This window comes from Pristis pectinata, chromosome 30, assembly GCF_009764475.1.
Source record: "Pristis pectinata isolate sPriPec2 chromosome 30, sPriPec2.1.pri, whole genome shotgun sequence".
In the NCBI taxonomy this organism is placed as follows: Eukaryota; Metazoa; Chordata; class Chondrichthyes; order Rhinopristiformes; family Pristidae; genus Pristis; species Pristis pectinata.
In genome coordinates this window covers 19451062-19471725 of record NC_067434.1, presented here as the reverse complement: position 1 = coordinate 19471725, position 20664 = coordinate 19451062, and the positions used below count along the sequence as shown (strand labels likewise).

General features: G+C 41.5%; 1 protein-coding gene across 1 annotated transcript in view; it reads right to left on the bottom strand.

The window, feature by feature from the left end:
• The window catches only part of LOC127584780 (leucine-rich melanocyte differentiation-associated protein-like), a 755871-nt gene that overhangs the window by 273193 nt on the left and 462014 nt on the right, over positions 1-20664 (bottom strand). Inside the window, exon 5 of the mRNA XM_052041759.1 lies at positions 669-792. Within this exon, the coding sequence (XP_051897719.1) occupies positions 669-792 (124 nt within the window). The remainder of the gene's footprint in view (positions 1-668; positions 793-20664) is intronic.

Here is a 20664-nt window from a genome sequence, read left to right as displayed (position 1 = left end):
CACAGGAGATTTTTTTTTGTTTGAAATCGGTCATCATGAAGCATAAATTGTCAACACATAAAAAGGTCTAATAATAAACAGGAGGCATCAAGCTGAAAAGGTGGACTAAAGAGTTGAAGGTGTTAACCCGTTTCCTTAAAGCTAGGCCTAATTCAACAAAAGGACAATTCAGTTAAATGGACAATAAATACATGCACATACACGCTATCCCCAGGTTACGGACGCTCAGCTTACGAACACTCTTGCGTACGAACGAACTCACATAATATTACTAAATTCAAAAGTCCTCCATCTGTTCTTATAAACAGCAGATCTAATTTCATCTCTCTCTCTACTTCTAGTAATTGTTCTTTTTTTTTTAACCAGTCTTACGTGTTTTCGATGCCGTTCATTGCAATACTGTGGAGTTATGGTTACCATATCGAATGATTTTTGTGTATTTTCCGACTTACGGCCAAAATCAACTTACGGATGTCCATAGAACTGGAACCGATTTGTTACCCAGAAACGGCTTGTATATACTACTTGATTAAAAAACTAATGTATATATCACTTGTATATGGGCATTCTCAGATTAACAAAAGTGTAAATAACATTCATAGCTATAAAAATAGCAATTTTCTTTCTTAACTGTTTTGCATTGTCTAATCTCTTGGCTGATACTTTACCAAATCTTTGGGTTTCAGCACTTTCATGAAGGCACCCCGAGTGCTTGCCTCTTCTTGTTCCTTTTTTGTAACCTTTCTTGCATCCAGGAACTTCAGGTTTGGTAATTTATGAAGAATGAAATACCTGGAAAGGGAAGCATTAGAGAGATCTTGGTTAAAAGTAATCTTGCCATTCACCAGTAGCAGTCCAAAGGGGAGACCCAGAGGACGAAGAAAAACAATACATTGAAAAGAAAACAGTGGAAATTGAGTCCACTATAAAAAAACACAAAAAAGGTACAAAATGTAACTTGTAAAGAAACCTTTGATTTTAAGCCACCTTAAGGCAATAAGAAGGAACCTGCATTGAAATATTGTCTTTTCCAACATCAGGACGTACCAAAGGAATTCATTGCCAATCAAGAGCTTTTAAAGCGTGATAATGCAGAAACACAGTGACTAACCTATACACAGCAAGAGCCCAAAGTACTGAAAAAAGTGACTAGATAACAGGTTTCATTGGGGAACAAATATTAGAGGAACAATGAAAAAAATAGCAAACTCTCCAAATTACACCATGGGATTATTACAATGACCCTGAGGTGGGATATTGGAGCTTCTGTTAAACATGACACCCAAAAATCAGACCTCAGGTGTTGTGCTCCCTTGGCACTGCACTGCAGGGTCAGCCTAGATCATGTGCATCTCTCTTTAAATGGCCTTGAACCACAACCTTCTGACCCAGAGGTGAGAGGGCTACCTTAAATCTAACATCTATAATTTGATAAGAATAGCATTAACAACATAGGTAGGAGGCAAAGTCACTTCAGAACAAATAAACACAGAACGAAGAACATTACAGCACAGTACAGGCCCTTCGGCCCACAATGTTGTGCCGACATTTTATCCTGCTCTAAGATCTACCTGACCCTTCCCCAGCACAGGAATGGGCCCTTGGGTCCACAATGTCTGTGCTGAGCATGTTGCCAAAGTAAACTAATGCCCTCTTCCTGCACATGATCCACATCTCTCCATTCCGTGTATATTCAGGCACGGTAGTGTAGCGGTTAGCGTAACGCTTTACAGTGCCAGTGACCCGGGTTCAATTCCGGCCACTGTCTGTAAGGAGTTTGTACGTTCTCGCCGTGTCTGCGTGGGTTTCCTCCGGGTGCTCCGGTGTCCTCCCACATTCCAAAGACGTACAGGTTAGGAAGTTGTGGGCGTGCTATGTTGGCACCAGAAATGTGGCGACACTTGCAGGTTGCCCCTAGAACACTCTACGCAAAAGATGCATTTCACTGTGTGTTTTGATGTACATGTGACTAATAATCTATCTTGAAAGGCTTTTTGAACACCACTATCGTATCTGCTTCCACTACCACCCTGGCAGTGCATTCCTGAAACCTACCACTCTCTGTGTAAAAAAAACTTGCCCCACTCATCCCCTTTAAACTTTCCCCCTCTCACTTTAAAGGCATTTCTGCTAGTGTTTGACATTTCTACCCTGGGAAAAAGATTCTGACTGTCTACCCTATCTACGCCACTCATAATTTTATAAACTTCTATCAGGTCTCCCTTCAGCCTCCGACATTTCAAAGAAAACAATCCAAATTTGTCCAACCTCTCCTTGTAGCTAATACCCTCTAATCTATTTTATTACAGAAAGGTATCGGCAATTCAAATGACCAAGTCCATGAAAGTTTGGATCAATTTTATTGCAATTTTCCCCCCAGAATTTGTTGTTGATAGTCACCAAAACTTGTTGAAAAGTCAGAGCAAGGGAAGATAGGATAAGATATCTTTGTTAATCACGTGTACATCGAAACACACAGTAAAATGCATCTTTTTGCGTAGAGTGTTCTGGGGGCAGCCCACAAGTGTCGCCACGCTTCCAGTGCCAACATAGCATGCCCACAACTTCCTAACCCGTACATCTTTGGAATGTGGGAGGAAACCGGAGCACCCGGAGGAAACCCACGCAGTCACGGGGAGAAAGTACAAAATCCTTACAGACCGCGGCAGTAATTGAACCTGGGTTGCTGGCGCTGTGAAGCGTTACGCTAACCTCATCTTGAATCTGCCTTTCGTCGGACTGGCAGAAGCTGATGACCACATTAAACTGAAACACAGTGAGTCAGGAAGAGCACAGAGCTCACCAGTGACAGCCTGTCCAGTGGGTACACCACTGGGCATCTCAGACCTGAATGCACAGTGAAAACAATTGTGTCTCCGTAGCCAGTGTTGCATGTTCTGAAATTACATGATGCTGCTGCAAGGAAGCTTTTCATTGCACCTGTGCATGCATGTACTTGTGGCAATAAACTTGACTTTGACTTTACAGCACAAGCATTGAGAAGGAAGTGGAATTAGAGCGAATATATTGCAATAGGAGAAACTGATCAGAGGGAGTCAGAAAAGAGTAGTCCAGCTCAGAAACAAGCCTATCAGCCCAGCGAGTCCACACTGACCATTGTGCACCCATTTACACTAATCCGACTGTACTCTCTCCACATTCCCATCAGCTCCCTCAGATTCCACCACTGATTCACACACACACACACAGAGGACAAACTGCAGTGGCCAATTAACACTCTCTGGGACGTGGGAGGAAGCCGGGGAGCCTGGAGGAATCCCACGCCACACAGGGAGAATGCTCAAACACCGCACGGGCAGCACCTGAGGTCAGGATTGGACCCAGGTCGCTGGGGCCGTGAGACAGCAGCTCTACCACTGCACCACTGAGGGATCACAAAGGGATATACGTTACTTGAAATTTTGCATTATTTACATCTGCATCAAATAAAAGATTGCAAAATGAGACTCATCTTGTTACAGAAATTACTGCGCAGGACTTAACACATCACATGGTAAAAAGGGGCTGGAGACTACAATATAATACTCAGCCTAGTAATTTCTGGGGTAGGGACATGTTCGGCACAGCTTTGTGGGCTGAAGGGCCTGAATTGTGCTGTAGGTTTTTCTATGTTCTATAAAATATTTAACATTCTGTGATGAAATTAGTTCATACATTACTCGCAAGTAAATCAACTCCACTTGGGAGAGACAGCAAGACTATGTCTTTGAAGTAAATGGCATGGCGGTATTTCTTGGAGAGAAACTTGTGATTTCTGTGCCTCATCTCACCTTAAGTGCTGTAGCAATTGCATATAAATATTGGTGACTGCCATTAGCCTCACCAAGATCTTGACAGCAAATTATGGCCCTTTGTGTTTGGTACAGTCAGTCACACTATGCCAAAACCATAGATCTTCAACTACCATTTAGATATAATGGATGTCTTTTTAAAAGAAACACAAAGAAAATGGTTTTCCCCACAAAAAAATAGAGTAAATGCACTCAATGGATTCCCTGAACCTTCCACTTAAGTTGCAATGTAGTCAAAGTTGGGATTCATAGAAAGTAATGGGATAGGGAGAAATCTGTTATCTGGAGCTCAACACTTCTACTGCTTTCTGTGACTTTTATTACTCAATATTTTTATTTCCCAAGGAATACCACTTCATTGAGGGCATAAGTTCTTTTAATCCCTCATATTATTTGCAGTCTTATTCGGGCAAATACTGGCTGTTTACTCACCTAAGCTATTAGATAATGCAAAGTCAGGCTGGCTGAGACAGATCATCGTCACAGAAATCAGTGATGGAAAGTTTTAATTTCCTATTAGCTGCTTCTTGATGAATAAGTTACAACTCAGACACAAAAGCATGGAATGGTACCGTGGCAGGCACGGTGGTGTAGCGGTTAGCGTAACGCCATTACAGCGCCAGCGACCCGGGTTCGATTCCGGCCGCTGTCTGTAAGGAGTTTGTACATTCTCCCCGTGTCTGCGTGGGTTTCCTCCGGGTGCCCCGGTTTCCTCCCACATTCCAAAGGCGTATGGGTTAGGAAGTTGTGGGCATGTTATGTTGGCACTGGAAGCGTGGCGACACTTGGGGCTGCCCCCAGAACACTCTATGCAAAAGATGCATTTCACTGTGTGTTTCAATGTACATGTGACTAATAAAAGATATCCTAAATCTCAAAAATATTGAAGATGCTGAGAATCTGAAATACAAAGAGAAACTGTTGGAAGTTCTCAGATCAGGAGGCATCTGTAGAGCGAGAAGTAGTGTTAATATTTCAGGTCAATGACTATTCCTCAAGACATACTGATGGCGCAAAGCATTAACTCTGTTTCTCTCTCCACAGATGCTGAGTATTTCCAGCACTTTCTATTTTATTTGCTGTCATGGATATGTCACGGCTTAATACCAGGCAAACTGTCAGTAAACTTTGCAGAAGTAAATTCCATTACGTATTGTACTTGTTCACGATCTTGAGTTGGTAGGTCAAGATTTTAGAAAAAACTAAAACAACAGTTACCGTATTACAATGAGCTGTGAATAAAATTCCTGTTTCTGAAAAGGGAAGAGTGGTGGTTTGGGAAGACATTATTTTGAGAGATAATTAGGCCTTTCTGTCAAGCCAGTCATTTCTGTTTGGATGGCTGTGTTGCCACATGCCTCTGCAGTTTAATTTTGCACTTATGTGAGGAACACTATTGAAGTAGTTGTCTGCTGTTGGCAGAATGCCAGACATTGAGACAACGATCTTGAAGAATTTCTGCTGATTCAAGCCTATGAGTACATTTTCTTTTAAGACTCAGCAGTCCTTTCCAGTGCTCTGACCGAAACTGGTTGTGCAAGAGGGGAGGGGAGGTGGGGGCGATCTCTTTGTGACAACAGCACTGTCCAGCTGCTGTTGAGAAAATTAACAAAAAAAAATCTCAACAATAGAACAGCATTTTACAACTTCACAAAAGCATGAACAGACAATGAACCCCAAGCCAAAAAAAAGGGTCTCTTAAAACACTGCTTGGTTAAAACAGTTGGTTTTAATAAAGATTATAAATTAGATATCTTCCCTGATTAATAGTGGTGCATAATTGGCAGCTCTCACTTCTCCGGACACTATGAGTTGGAAACCTAATAATGCACACTCAAAACTCCACCTTTCCAACAAAGATTTTGGTCATTTGTTCAATATCTCCTTCCGTGGTTCACTCAGTTTTGCCTGGTTACACTCCTTTAAAGGATCTTGGGATGTTTAATGATGATTAAAATGCTGCACACATACAAATTGTTGTGGCAATGGATGATGGAGAAGCAAAAAGGGGAAAGTACAAAGCAGGCAAGCATTGGAACTTGAGCGAGAGACTCTCAGAATGGCACTCAGTTGGCTTTGATATCAAAAGACTTGGGTGACCTGGTTCCATCCCAGCCCAGAGGCACCCCTGTGGACACGTAAACAATTGGATTTCTTTACTGAACACCGTCACAATGTAAAGATCAAGTTTACTCAATCACAAATTCTGAGGCAAAATAACACAGATGGAAGCAATTCAAAATAGAAGTAGAGGTGTTGGAAAAGCTTGGCAGCTCAATGCCGCTGAGTATTTTGAGCACTCACTGTGTGACTTAGTTTCAAAAGGACAGGATGGAAGATTCTTCTAGTCTGAGTGAAGTGACAATACAATGAAGAGAAGACTTATTGTGCTCTTACTTCCAATCCAAATAATAAACATCACCAAAACTAAAACAGCTTCAGTTTCTTTCTGCTATTGTCTAGGCCAGAGGAAATACTCCCCACCCATGCTAAATTCAATGGGCCAAATGGTGCTGGCCTGTGACTGGGGTTTCTAAAGGGAACTGCCTGCATTCAGCTTCTAGAAGGTAAACATACCCTGGACTTGTGTAGTCCAGGGAAAACAGTTGTCAGTCCATCAGTAATCTTGCACCAGCCAGACAACATATAAGATCAATATCACCATCCATTAGAATGGGAATTCCCAATTTGGAGATGAGGAAGAAAAATCCAAGTTCGGTTATTTATTTTTACATTTTATTTTAGTTTATGCCTTTGACAAGTTATTATTATGACTTTAATGCTATCTAATTACTTAAAACAATTTTGTGATTTTTAAATGTCTCTGAATATCAGGGGCTTCCTTACTTTGAAAGGAGAAGACGATCAAGGCACGTGGTATCCATGGAGACTTGGTAAATTGGATTCAAAATTGGCTTGGCCATAGAAGACAGAGGGTAGTGGTGGAGGGGCGTTTTGCTGACTGGAGGTCTATGACTGGTGATGTTGCACAGGGATCAGTGCTGGGACTTAAATGATTTGGATAAAAATGAAGATGGGCTGATCAGCAAATTTGCAGACAGCATAAGAATCGGCAGAGTTGTGGATTGTGAGGAAGTTTGTCAAAGGATACAACAGGATAGTGATCAGATAGAAATATTGATGGAGAAATGGCAGAGGGAGTTTAATCTGGACAAGTGTGAGGTGCTGCACTTTGGAAGGTCAAATGTAAGGAGAAAGTCTATAGTAAATGGTAGGACCCTTTAGAAGCATTGATGTACAGAGGGAACTGGACAGTCAACATTTCGGGTTGAGACCTTTCATCTGGACTCCACCATCGGAAGTATCGACATGAGGTGTGACCTCAAGAAGACAACATCTGCCATCAAAGATCCCCACCACCTGAGGCGGACAGTGCCATCTTCTCGCAGGAGATACAGAAGCCTGAAGTCCCACACCAGCAGGTTCAAGAACAGCTACTTCAATCATTCAGTTCTTGAGCCAACCTGCACAACCCTAAGCACTACCTCAGTATGGCAACACTGTCACTACTTTGCACTACAATGGACTTTTTTTTGTTCTAATTGTGTTCTTTCTTGTATAATTTATGTTTAAATTATGTCTTTCTTGTGAACGTTGTGTCTCTCATGCTATGTGCCTGTGATGCTGCTTCAAGTAAGTTTTTCGTTGCACCTGTGCATACGTATACTAGTGCTTATGACAATAAACTCGACTTTGACTTTCCCATGGTAAGTGTATTGCATTGTGAAGTACTGAGATATAAATGCTGAAAGTGAAACCAAACATTACATGAACGAAATAAGTTGAGCCAACAGGCTCTGAGTTTTGACTTTTCGTCAAAGATTAATTATGAGATAGTAAAGGGAGCATTATTACTGCTCTCACCTTCCGATAAAAATCTGACAAAATTGCTGCAGCTTCTATCCAGTGATAACTGGTGAGAGCATTCATTATCTCCTTTGTTCACATAAAGAAATAGTGAGTCCACATTTCAAACATACCGTCACCACTGGGAGAAACAAAGGAGGAAAAGGCTAGGGGTATATAATGTTGAAAGATATTGAAGACAGATAGGGATTGATATTTGAAAAGAAAAGGGTTAATAGTTTCATTGCACCTAGTGCCATGGTATTATAGACAAAATCTATCTTATACCCATCTCCACCCACAATAATCATTCGGTGCCCAATAATTATTAATTTTGACATGGAGATCATGGGCTAAATGGCCTCGTCCTGTACCTTAAGACTTCAAGATTCTGTGAAAAAACATGGATAAACAGAATCAATATGCATAGGCAAAAAAGCAAAAGCAATTCAATTTACGTTAGAACCCAGCTTGCCCCTATAATGTCACACTAAACATTGCCATGCTTGGTAAACCATTCTTGCATTTAATTGATTTAAGTTTCATATAAATAAAATTGGAAAAAAATCTTAATTAAATTAATTGGGAACCAACCAATGGACATGTGACATTTTTATTAAATATGTTTGTCCCAGCATTCATTGGCTGACCTCTCCCCAGGGGTAGGAGCAAGAGATTTGAAATAGGTGCCAACCTATAATGCAAACTTTCCTTAGCAACAACAAGTGCTACTAAATTCAGGAAGTGCCTGCTGACAACAATTCCCAACCTTAATTATGTAATAGTACCCCACGTATTCCATCAGACAAAATATGTATTCTTAAAAAATAGCATATCCTCCCAATTTACTGTGAGCAATGGCAGAGGAGATGGGCTAATTTTAAATAAATATAGAATTAATTAAATGCTCCATTAGTTTTCCTTCCAACAAAAAAATGTCAGCATCATATACAAAATAAGTACCAGCCATGAAGGCAATAATATATTTCATCTTTATTGCTACGGCTCCAAGGTAAATCAATTTGAGTTAAGCATTTGGAACTAATTTGAATCCCAATATTTTTTCAGTCTTAACAGTACTGGGCAAACCATGTTCTCAGCAGCAATCTTAAGCTATCCACCCATATTCTGATATTTTTGGTTAAAGTACAAGTTAAACGTTAAAAAATTTCTAATTTTGAACTCACTTCTAAATAAAGATGTAATAAAGAACAACCTGCTGATGCATGCTGCTTCTAATACAAGGAATAAACATGGCAAAGTGCTAGAGAAATGGGTTCGAAGGCTTCGTTGGAGGAAAGTAGGAAGTCAGCTGAGTTTAGGGAGAGAACTTCCAGTCGCAGAGGACAGATAATTCCAGTCACAGTTTTCAGAGGTAGGAAATAGGGATCATGAATGCATTAATGACCAGAACTGGAGGAGAATGGTTGGGCTTTCACAAGGTTACTGAGGTACACAAGGCCTAAGGCACAAAGGGCTCAAAGCACCATGCAAGATGCTGACCACAGGGGAAGAAGATATGTGGAACTTGGGAAGGGAAAGGTTATACCGTATATGAAGAGTGGTGGAACAAATCTCGAACTCGAATGAAAATGCGAAGAATTAAAGAATGTTGAGATTTCAACAACTTGCTCTGAGCACAACCTAAACATTTGACACAAAATTTATCGATGTCCCCGAGGTCAAATAAAGAGGCAGCAAGTGAAAGCAGCTGCAAGGAGATATAAATATATCTGCAGCACCTCATTTGCATTCCTTGTCATTTTAGATCATTTTATGATATTGCCAATGGCCTGGATTTTGCAGGAAAATAATGGTTAGGCTATCAATGTTCACTGATGTTACAGAGCCAATGTACAGTTAACAAGAGAAATCCACAAATTCTGGTTTGATTTGCCCTACCCTTCCTACAAACCTCAATAGACTGGCACCTTGCTAAGAGATTTGGTATTGAAACATATGAATGGATTCTCATCACTGGCATTCTGTGGCATGTACTATCTACAAGAAGCATGAAAGCAGTTCTCTAAGGTTTTTTTTTAAACAGTACTCCCAAATGCATGATCTTTACCCCTTGAAGGACAAAGGCAGGCATAAAGGAGTATCACTGACTTCCCCCTGGAGTCACAAATAATCCTGGCCTTGGGAATACCTCACTGCTCCTTCTTCATCTCTTGGCCTAAACCCTGGACTATCCAACCAATATCATGAGAGCACCTTCATTACATGCATTGCAGTACATCAAGAAAGTGGCTCAAGAGAATTTAGTGAAGGGTAACAAATGCTGGCCTTTACAGTGATAACCAAACCCCATCTATAATAAATGGAGGAACACACCTGAAACAACTTGCTCTTCTCTATTCAAGTTCAGTTGAACCAGACCCAAGGACAGCTTCTATCCCACTGTTATTGACTGTTGAACGGACCACTCATACACTAAAAGATGAACTCTTGATCTCCCAATCCACCTCATTGTGGCCCTTGCACTTTATTTGTCTACCTGTACTGCACTTTCTCTGTAACTGCAACACTATATTCCGCATTCTGTTTTCCTTTTACTACCTCAATGATATTATGTATGGAATGATTTTTCTGGATTGAAGTCAAAACAAAAGCGTTTCACTGTTTCTCAGTACATGCGACAATAATAAACCAATGCCAACTGAATCTTGAACGTAGTATTAAATCTTAATCACTGCCAGGCAATATTTACAATACCTGTATTTTAGTAATTGGATATTTTAAAAACATTGACATTAAGATGTTTTAAAATTGTTTTTATTTGTTTTCTTCCTTTTTTCTCTTCATCCCACATTTCTGTCTCACTTTTTATTTCACTTCCTTAATCAATCTTAGCAAAATATTCGATCTGAGTAAGTGAAACAGAAGGCTTGCTGCAAGATAAGGGTGAAAATCGAAAGTTTCCTTCTGCGTTGCTTTAAAATTAGAACAGAATCAGGTTTACTATCACTGACAAATGTCATGAAATTTGTTGTTTTGTGGCAGCAGTACAGTGTAAGACATAAAAATTACTACAACTTGCAAAAATAAATAAATAGTGCAGAAGAGGAATAACGAGGTAGTGTTCATGGGTTCACGGACTGTTCAGAAATCTGACAGCAGTGGGGAAGAAGCTGTTCCTGAAATGTTGAGTGTGGGTCTTCAGGCTTCTGTACCTCCTCCCCGATGGTAGTAACGAGAAGAGGGCATGTCCCAGGTGGGAGTGTCCTTAATGATGGATGCCGCCTTCTTGAGGCACCACCTCTTGAAGATGTCCTTGATGGCAGGGAGGGTTGTGGTTGTGATGGAGCTGGCTGAGTCTCCCAACCCTCTGCAGCCTCTTTTGATCCTGCACATTGGAGCCCCCATACCAGGCGGTGATGCAACTAGTCAGAATGCTCTCCACTGTACATCTGTAGAAATTTGCAAGAGTCTTTGGTGACACACCAAATCTCCTCAAACTCCTAATGAAGTAGAGCCGCTGGTGTGCTTTCTTTGTGAATGCATCAATGTGTTGGGCCCAGGATAGATCTTCTGAGATGTTGATGCCAGGAATTTGAAGCTGCTCACCCCTTCCACTGCTGACCCCTCAATGAGGACTGGCGTGTGTTCTCCTGACTTCCCCTTCCTGAAGTCCACAATCAATTCCTTGGTCTTGCAGATGTTGAGTGTGAGGTTGTTGTTGTGACACCGCTCCAATCAGCCGATCTATCTCACTCCTGTACACCTCCTCATCGCGTAAGTAATGTATAACTTAGATTCCAATTTTTCTAAATGTTCTTGGGATTGCAAGACTGACACATATAAATAGATTGGGTTGAATAGGCTTACGTTCACTAGACTTTAGAAGAAAGAGAAAGGGTTTCCTCGAACCTGACAAAATTGTCACAGGATTGGACATTTTAGATGCAGGAGGAATGTCCCCAGTGGCCCAGAGTCCAGGATCATCAGGCCACAGTCTAAGGATAATGACTAAGTCAGTTAAGAGGAAAAATTTCTTCTCCCAGAGAGTGGTGAACCTGTGGAATTCTTGAGCAGTTGAAGCCATTAAATACAGTCAAGAACAAATTAGATTTTTTTATGGCTAGAAGGATTAAGGGTTCTGGGGAGGAAGCTGGAACAAGTTACTGAATCTGGATGATCAGGGTGTTCCTACTTCTATTTTCTATTTGTCCATGTTCCAGTATTTTACCGGAAACAGTAACATGTCACTTTGACAGATGACCATAAAGCGGTCAAAGCTTCTTATAAACATTGACAATGATTAAATATTCAAACATACTCCTTGAGTCAGACTCTGGCCAGGAACTCCTTCCATGATTGCAACAGTTCATTAAACAGTTGTGGAATGGAAAGTCACTTGGAAAGTCAGTGCCAGCTGAGACAAGTCACACAAGATAAGACCTTCTCTTTGCTTACTGCGCCACATCAGGCCATGGAGTCATAGAGCACGGAAACAAGCCCTTCGGCCCAACTGGTCCATGCTGACCAAGACTGACATCTGAGCTAGTCCCATTTGCCCAGATCCCTCAAAACCTTTCCTACCCATGTCTCTGTCAAAGTACCTTTTAAACGTTGTTAATATCCCTGCCTCAACCACTACCTCTGGCAGCTCATTCCATACACCGACCACCCTCTGGGTGAAAAAGTTGCCCCTCAGGGCAATTAATTCTCTCCCCTTAAACCTATGCCCTCTAGTTCTTGTTTCCGCAACTGACAAAAAGACTGACCTTATCTATCTATGCCCCTCATTATTTTATACACCTCTATAAGAACACCCCTCTTCCTTCTATGCTCCAATGAGAAAAAGTCCCAACCTGCTCAACCTCTCTCCCATAACTCAGTCCCTCGAGTCGTGGCAACATCCTCATGTGAAGAGTGTGAAGGAAATCAGTCCAGAAACCACAAAGCTCTTGGCAGTGGGGTGGAGAGAGACTGGTGGTGGTGGTGAGGTGGTGGTGGTGAGGTGGTGGTGGGGGGGGGGGGGGTTGGCATCACAGGAGACCCAACCATGGAGGAGGGGAAAGTTAGGGACTGGAAGGGTTGCTCAGGGCAAGGCTGAGCTGACAATGAAGCTTAGATAAGATTTTTATTAGTCACATGTACATCGAAACACACAGTGAAATGCATCTTTTGCGTAGAGTGTTCTGGGGGCAGCCCGAAAGTGTCACCACACTTCTGGCGCCAACGTAGCATGCCCACAACTTCCTAACCTGTACGTCTTTGGAATGTGGGAGAAAACCGGAGCACCCGGAGGAAACCCACGCAGACACACGGGGAGAACGGACAAACTCCTTACAGACAGTAGCTGGTATTGAACCCGGGTTGCTGGCACTGTAATAGCGTTATGCTAACTGCTACACCACCCTAAAGAGGAGCTGAGTCAGTTTCCAGCACCAAATTCTGTAAAAGTCTCCTGCCAATGGTGTAGGCCACTGCAATGAAAAGAAAATCCCTGCAAGTAGCATCCAGCCGTGCATAGTCCATGCCTAGGGCCATGGGCATTACATGGCAAACACACAGAAGAATGCATATGGCGGATTTCACAGTGCATGCAGGAAGTCTCCAATTATTGGTTACACGAGGACATAGGAATATAGGAGCAGGTGTGGGCCACTCAGCCCCTGTCAATCAATATGATCACAAATACAATCTTTTTTGTACATGGTGAATCAAAAAATTATAACTATGCTATCATCCAATCAAATTTCCAGTGGTTCACCACTGATTCTTCAGTCTGATTGGTTAAGGGGACACTATTGTTCTCCCCGCTGCCACCAATTCCTGCTCAGCTTGAGCATTCGCTGCATCGAATTGGCTCTCTGTCTTTTATAACTGTCCATACAAAAGGCTGCAAAAAGTCAGTGGGCAGCTTTCAGCTGAATAAACTTGGAAACCTGTTGGTTTCATGCTGATTGCATAATTTGAGCCATTGTATTTATTTTTAGAATATTACAATGGATATGAGATCAAATGTATTGAAGAACTAAAATCAGAAGTCACACAGAAAAATAAGTAGCAGAGGAAACTATTACCTATAAAGCTGATTCACAAGTCTGGAACTTCTATCCAAGCTTCGCATCCTGTATTGACCACCACAAGGATCCATTGATAAATAAACTGAGGGTTCATAAATGCCACTGAAGTTTTATGGCTTGAACACAGACCCGATTGAAATATGTCATTAATAAAACAACATTATATGGCACTCATTCTAGGAGACAGCTTCCACAAAAGAGAAAAACAGATGGCAAGGTTTTCCTTCCAATAATTGGCACACAGGTAGTGTGCCATTGTTTGCTGATGTTATATTAGAATAAGAAATAAAGAAAGCAACAAAAAAAAATAAAGCCAACATATTATTTTGACGTTGCTCTAAGATGGTTAACTTGCAGATAGATCCTGGAGTCAAGTTTGGGAAGCATGTGTTTTAAGATCCACATTTATTTGAATTACCTGGGTACGTTAGCTGTTTACAAGAGTCATTCATTCTTCTCTTCACCTGACTTTCTCCATAAGAATTAATCAGGCAACCATGAGGATCCAAAAAGCATTGACATGACCACAAAAAGGCCCTCAAGATATCATCTATGTTAGTCAGCGTATTTTCTTGTTCTCTGACTGTTAATTGTCAAAACCAAAAAAGTTTGCATGAAGTAAAAAACTGGTGACAGTTTCCATTATTTGCCCCTCTTGTGGTCTAAAGCCACTGACCCAAAGATGGAATAAAGATCACTAGCTGATTGGACAATCCTTACCATGGAAAATCATGAAAATTTATGACAGCCTCACTGGTGCAGACAATACAATTCCTTTTCAATAAATCCTTCCACCACGCTCACACATACACAATCGACAATATATTAAACAAGAAACAGAGGGAATACCTTTGATACTGAGTTTAATTCTTCATAGCTGAATGATTTTCTTTAAAAATACATGGCAGACTAAACAACCACAAGGATTGGTTCTCTTGACCAAACCAATAACTTTTCATTGCTCTTTATCACTGCAATTCTTGAACAAGTGAGTACAGCGCAAATAACAATAATTTTTATTCCGAACAGAAAATGCTGGAAAAATTCAGCAGGTCGGGCAGCAGCTGCAGAAAGAGAAACAGCCAATGTTTCAGGTAAGCGACCCTTTGTCAGAAGGTTGACTGTTTCTCTTCCCGCAGATGCTGCCTGACCTGCTGGGTGTTTTTCAGCACTTTCTGTTTTTGTTTCATATTTTCAGCATCTGCAGTTTTTTTTTGATTTTCATTAACAATGATTTTTCCTTTCCCATTCCAGTGCATCATTTCTAAATCGCAGCTTGAGCCGAGAGCTATTGGGAATCTCTCTAGTTGCAAGTCTATGTTAAAACATTTCGTATCACATTGCAATCAAGTGCTCTACACCATTGTGTGAAGCAGAAGACAGATTTCAATCTGCAAGTGTAGCTATCAGGTACGGATAGACTTAGATTACTTATGGACTGATGACCTGCCAATCCATTTGCCTGTGCCCATGCGCAAGTTCAGTCACCTTACCAAGTTACCTTAAGCTTTGACGGTGATCACTCAAAGGGTTATAGCTGTAAAGTTAGTGGTGAACCTCGGTTTTGAAGATTAGAAATCTATGAGTTCCTTTCAAATGGAGCTGGAGAGGAGGATGAAGAGGTACATAGAACAGTTCAGCACAGGAACAGGCCCTTTGGCCCGTGATGCTGTGCCGAACTAATTAAGCTAATGACACCTAATCCCTTCTGCCTGCACATGGTTCATATCCCTCCATTCTCTGCATATTCATGTGCCTATCTAAGAGTCTCTTAAATGCCTTGATTGTATCAGCCTCCACCACCACCCTCGGCAGTGCATTCCAGGCACCCACCAGTCTCTGTGTAGAAAAAAAACTTACCCCGCACATCTCCTTTGAACTTTCATTGAATGTTTCATTGAACTTCTCCAGTGAACATTAAATGGATGCCCTCTTGTATTTGACCCTGGGAAAAATACATTGGCTGTCTATCTACGCCTCTCATAATTTTATAAAACTATATCAGGTCTCCTCTCAGCCTCCACCGTTCCGGAGTAAACAATGCAAGTTTGTTCAACCTCTCCTTTTAGCACATACCCTCTACTCCAGGCAGTATCCTGGTAAACCTCTTCTGCATCCTCTCAAAGCCTTCACATCCTACTTATAATGGGGTGACCAGAATTGAATACAATACTCCAGATGTGGCCTAACCAGAGCTTTATAAAGCCACCACATAACTTCCTGACCGTTGAACTCAATGCCTTGATTAATAAAGGCAACCATGCCGTACGTCTTTTTTACCATCCTATCGACTTGTGCAGCCACTTTCAGGGAGTTAAAGGACCTGGGTCCCAAGATCGCTCTGTACATCAACGCTATTAAGGGTTCTGTCATTAGCTGCAGGGGTAAAGGGCTTGAGGAGCCAACCTTACTTTGAGAAAGGGATCTGTGAATTACACTTACATTGTTTAATGCTAGTAAAAGTGTTTAGGCATGGAAAGAAGGCCACACAATGTGCAAATGGCCAAGCCAGATCACACCATGCAACAAAGTCCAGATAAATGCCAAACTCTCCACAAATTCTTTCTTGGTAAAGAGGCATCACGAACCAGGAAACATTTATTGGTCACACCTTCTCGGCTCAAGGTGATAATACAGATTTTTTTTTAAAGAACTGTAATTCTTGTGGTGATGCTTTAATATATTAGGAGGAACATTCCATGATATAGAACTGCTGACAGTAAAAGAACAAAAGAATGTCGAAGCTAAGACACAGAGGAATGTACATATGAAAGTGCTTCCATAACATTCTTGCTTGGTAGAGATTGGCAGTACAGTGATTTTTGAGTGCATGTTCCATATGCTACACAAGAATTGGCTGGTGGTGGATACTGACTGGGAACAGTGAGACAACAATAAACCAACTGCTCTGATCTGGACAGTATCAGTCTTAGAATTAGAGAGTCACAGAGTCGTACAGCACAGAAACAGGCCCTTCGGCCCACCGCCTTCATGCTGACCGTTTTGCCCACCTACTCAAATTACATTTGCTTGCATTAGGTCCATTTGGCTTGGATAGGTTCAGCCTATGTTTTGCTCACAGAACATCTTGATGAATTAGCCATGTATGCTGCAATTAGTTAATCTGAGAAGCAAGTAGATCAGTTGGATTTAACCAGCACTACAGCCAGGATATTATCAAGGCCCTCAGTCTTTGCTGTGTTATATACACCCAGCTTCTTACTAATGCAGAGAGAAATAAACTAACTGGACACAGGTACCTTTGATGACACATACTCAGGGATTTGCAAGTAGCCGAATCCTCGGATAATTTCTAATCTCACGTGCCTTCAAGCATCTGGTCTGGTCCTTTATATTCATGCAGTGGGCTTCACAATGGCTGTGTTAATAGTACGTTTCTCTTTGTTGCCCAGTTGTCCACCACTATTCTCACATTGATGTGGTGGAGCTAAAGAACTTTGCTCTCCTTGATTCTGTTACGGTTCCATTTAGTTCTGACTGGGGTCTAGTGCTTTAAGTGGGGCATGCAGCAACTTTATTCCCTTGATACCTCCTCCGGAAGAATTCCTACCTGCTGTCCATTGAGCAGGGTAATGACTGATTGATGCCTGGAGCAAGGATGAATTTGGAATTTGAGAGTGAGGGAAGTGGAGAGGCTCATGTTTACTGTGATGGAAGGTGGGAGCAGTGTCTGGATGTACTCAGCAAGCTACTCACAGCATTCCAGGTGTGGCTTAACCGGGACTTTTTACAGCTGTAGTGCAACCTCTATCCCTCGAGTTATTCTTTTGATAAGGTTAGCATTCGATTAACCTTTTTAATTAATTTCTACACCTGCCCATAATCAAGGTACATGGATCCCAATGTTTCTTTGGACCTTCACTGCTTCTAACATTTTACTGCTTAGAAAGTTATCTTGGGTTCAATGGGGCAACTTCGCGTCTCCAATTGTAAAATCCACTGGTGATACTTTTGCTCATTTAGTTAGTTTATTAATAACTTTAAGTTAGGACATTAAATTAATGCCACATGCCATGCTGTCTGCCTTCGTGCCATCAATAATAAGATAAGATATCTCCATTAGTCACATGTACATCAAAACACACAGTGAAATGTATCTTCTGCATAGTGTTCTGGGGGCAGCCCGCAAGTGTCGCCACGTTTCTGGTGCCAACATAGCATGCCCACAACTTCCTAACCCGTACGCCTTTGGAACGTAGGAGAAAACCGGAGCACCCGGAGGAAACCCACGCAGACACGGGGAGGATGTACAAACTCCTTACAGACAGCAGCCGGAATTGAACTCGGGTCACTGGCACTGTAATAGTGTTAAGCTAGCCTCTTCACTACGTGTTGCTTCCTGTCCCATCACATGAGTTAATTTTATCAGTGAATCATTGCAGAATCAATGCCCTGACAGAACCCTTGCCAACTGGACAAGCCGCCCATTATCCTTGCTCTCAGTTTCCAGCCACCCAACTGACCTCTAACCAGGTCAATAATCTGACTTCATTCACCTGAGCTTCAACTTTAGCTAATGCTCCCTTATGGGGGACTTCTGAAATGTCCTTTTTCTTGGAACCCTCTTCCCGCGAACCTTCACGAAGCACTTCAGATGTTCTCAGATCACTGTGAGCAGTTTCTGTTTCATTGCACCGAGCTGTGCCTGAATCTGGAATCTTAGTTGCTCTTTCATGCTTCCCCCCCCAAACCCCCCCCTCAGAATTTGATCACATTATAATCAATTAGTTAAATCTCCATTCACTCTTATACCATTAACTAAATATGGCTCATCACGAAATCTAATAAGGACTGTCCACTTTTTGCATAAGTATCAAGGTACCATGATACAGGACTCCTTCTCAAGTCAAAAATTAAGTATATTTTGGTAACTGCTGTTCAACTACAGCATGAGCATTGACGAGTGCCTTAAGCTTTGTCCAATTAAAAGACATCATTCTCTTCGGAGGTTTATTACTTTTTCATGCAGTGCGTTGCAGCATAATTCCAAGTTCTGTGCAACCCATACACTGCACAGCTTAATCCTTTTAATTAAGGCCCCCAGTGCAAATGAAATAATACCATTTAACAGATCATTCACCATCAAGCACAGCCCATCAGAACTGCTTTATGTATTTGGGGAATCAATTAGAGCCAACAAAAACGTCTCCGTTAACTGATATCAAGTGGCTTCATATGCTGTGCCTCTGCTGTGGCAGAACAGAGTCTGTGTTCAGTTACAAACTGTGTATGGAACTGATATGGTGAGATTCATATTGCTTCCATGACTCAGTAGTGGCTTTAAATATTGGAGAAAATGATTCACCAATGAGAAAACTGTTGTCCTTTTACTAAACAGTTGAGAAAGTAATTTACAAAATATGGTGGTACTGACGAGAGGTAAAAGTATGAAGAGAGTTGTATCATCTGGAATGTCCAATTGTAGTCAGAGTTTTGAAAGCAAATATGCATGTGCAAATAGCATACAAAAGTTAAGATGTTTACTAACATTGTTTTGCACTCATTCAGGTGCTGGTTTCAGATATGGGAGGAGAAATGACAGATGGAGTTTAATCTGGACAAGGGTGAGGTGTTGCACTTTGGGAGGTCAATTGTAAGGGGAAAGTATACAGTTAATGGCAGGACCATTAACAGCAGTGGCGTACAGGGGGAAATTGGGGTCTGACCCTAAAAATGGCTACACAAGTAGATAGGGTGGTAAAGAAGGTGTATGGCATGTTTGCCTTCATTAGTTGGGGCATTGAGTATAAGACTAAGGAAGTCATGTTGCAGCTCTATAAAACTTTGGTTAGGCCACACTTGTGTGTACAATTCTGGTCACCCCATTACAGAAAGGATGAGGAAACTTTGTAAAGGATACAGAAGAGGTTTACCAGAACGCTGCCTGGATTAGAGGGAATTAGCTATAAATGAGAGGCTGGACAAACTTGTTCTCTCTGGAGTGTCATAGGCTGAGGGAAGACCTGATCGAAGTTTATAAAATATTGAGTGGCATTGATAGGGTAGACAGTCAGAATCTTTTTCCGAGGGTAGAAAAGTCAAATACTAGAGGACACGATTTAAAGTGAAGGGGGAAAATTTAAAGGAGATTTGTGGGGCAAGTTTTTCATTGCACAGAGAGTGGTGGGTGCCTGGAGTGGGCTGCCAGGGGTGGTGGTAGAAGCAGATATGACAGTAGCATTTAAAAGGCTTTTTAGATAAACACATGGAGGGATATGGATCATGTGCAGGCAGAAGAGATTTAGTTTAATTTGCATACGTGTTCGGCACAGAAATTGTGGACCAAAGGGCCTGTTCTTGTGCTGTACTGTTTTATGTTCTACCTTTGTAATTTCCTGTGGAACTAAAACCCAAGAATTCATCTACTCTCATTCACGTATATTTACTGCTTTTTTATTTGCTAAAATACATCAGTTCATATTTAACAAGTGAATTCCATCTGCCTTTTATTTCAAGGCTCCTTTGGCCCTTACGAGCTGCCTGTTGTGGTATTGGCTGCAAGTTTGCACACTGCTGTCAAATCACTCATGCTCTTAATGAGCGGAAGTGGTCTCAGAATCGGGCACTCTGTAAGTTCACCACACCAGTCCTGGGTGAGAAAATGTCCTCAACCTCATGTTTGTTTTTGTCTTTTTCCAGTTTTTAGGTGCAATTTATAACTGTCCTCTTAATCTTCTTTTCTTTTATATTCTCTATGTATCTCCTCGGTGTGGAGTTCAGCAAAACTTCTCAAAGGCATTTGGACTGGTACATAGAAAGGAGAGGTTTAGTGAGATATGGGCCAAACATTGGTAAATGGGACGAACTCAGTTAGACAACTTGGTTGGCATGGATAAATTGGGCCAAAGGGCCTGTTTTCTCTGCTGTATAACTCTATGACTCTATAACATAGAGTTCACATGTGCCTCATCCACTATCTCACAATC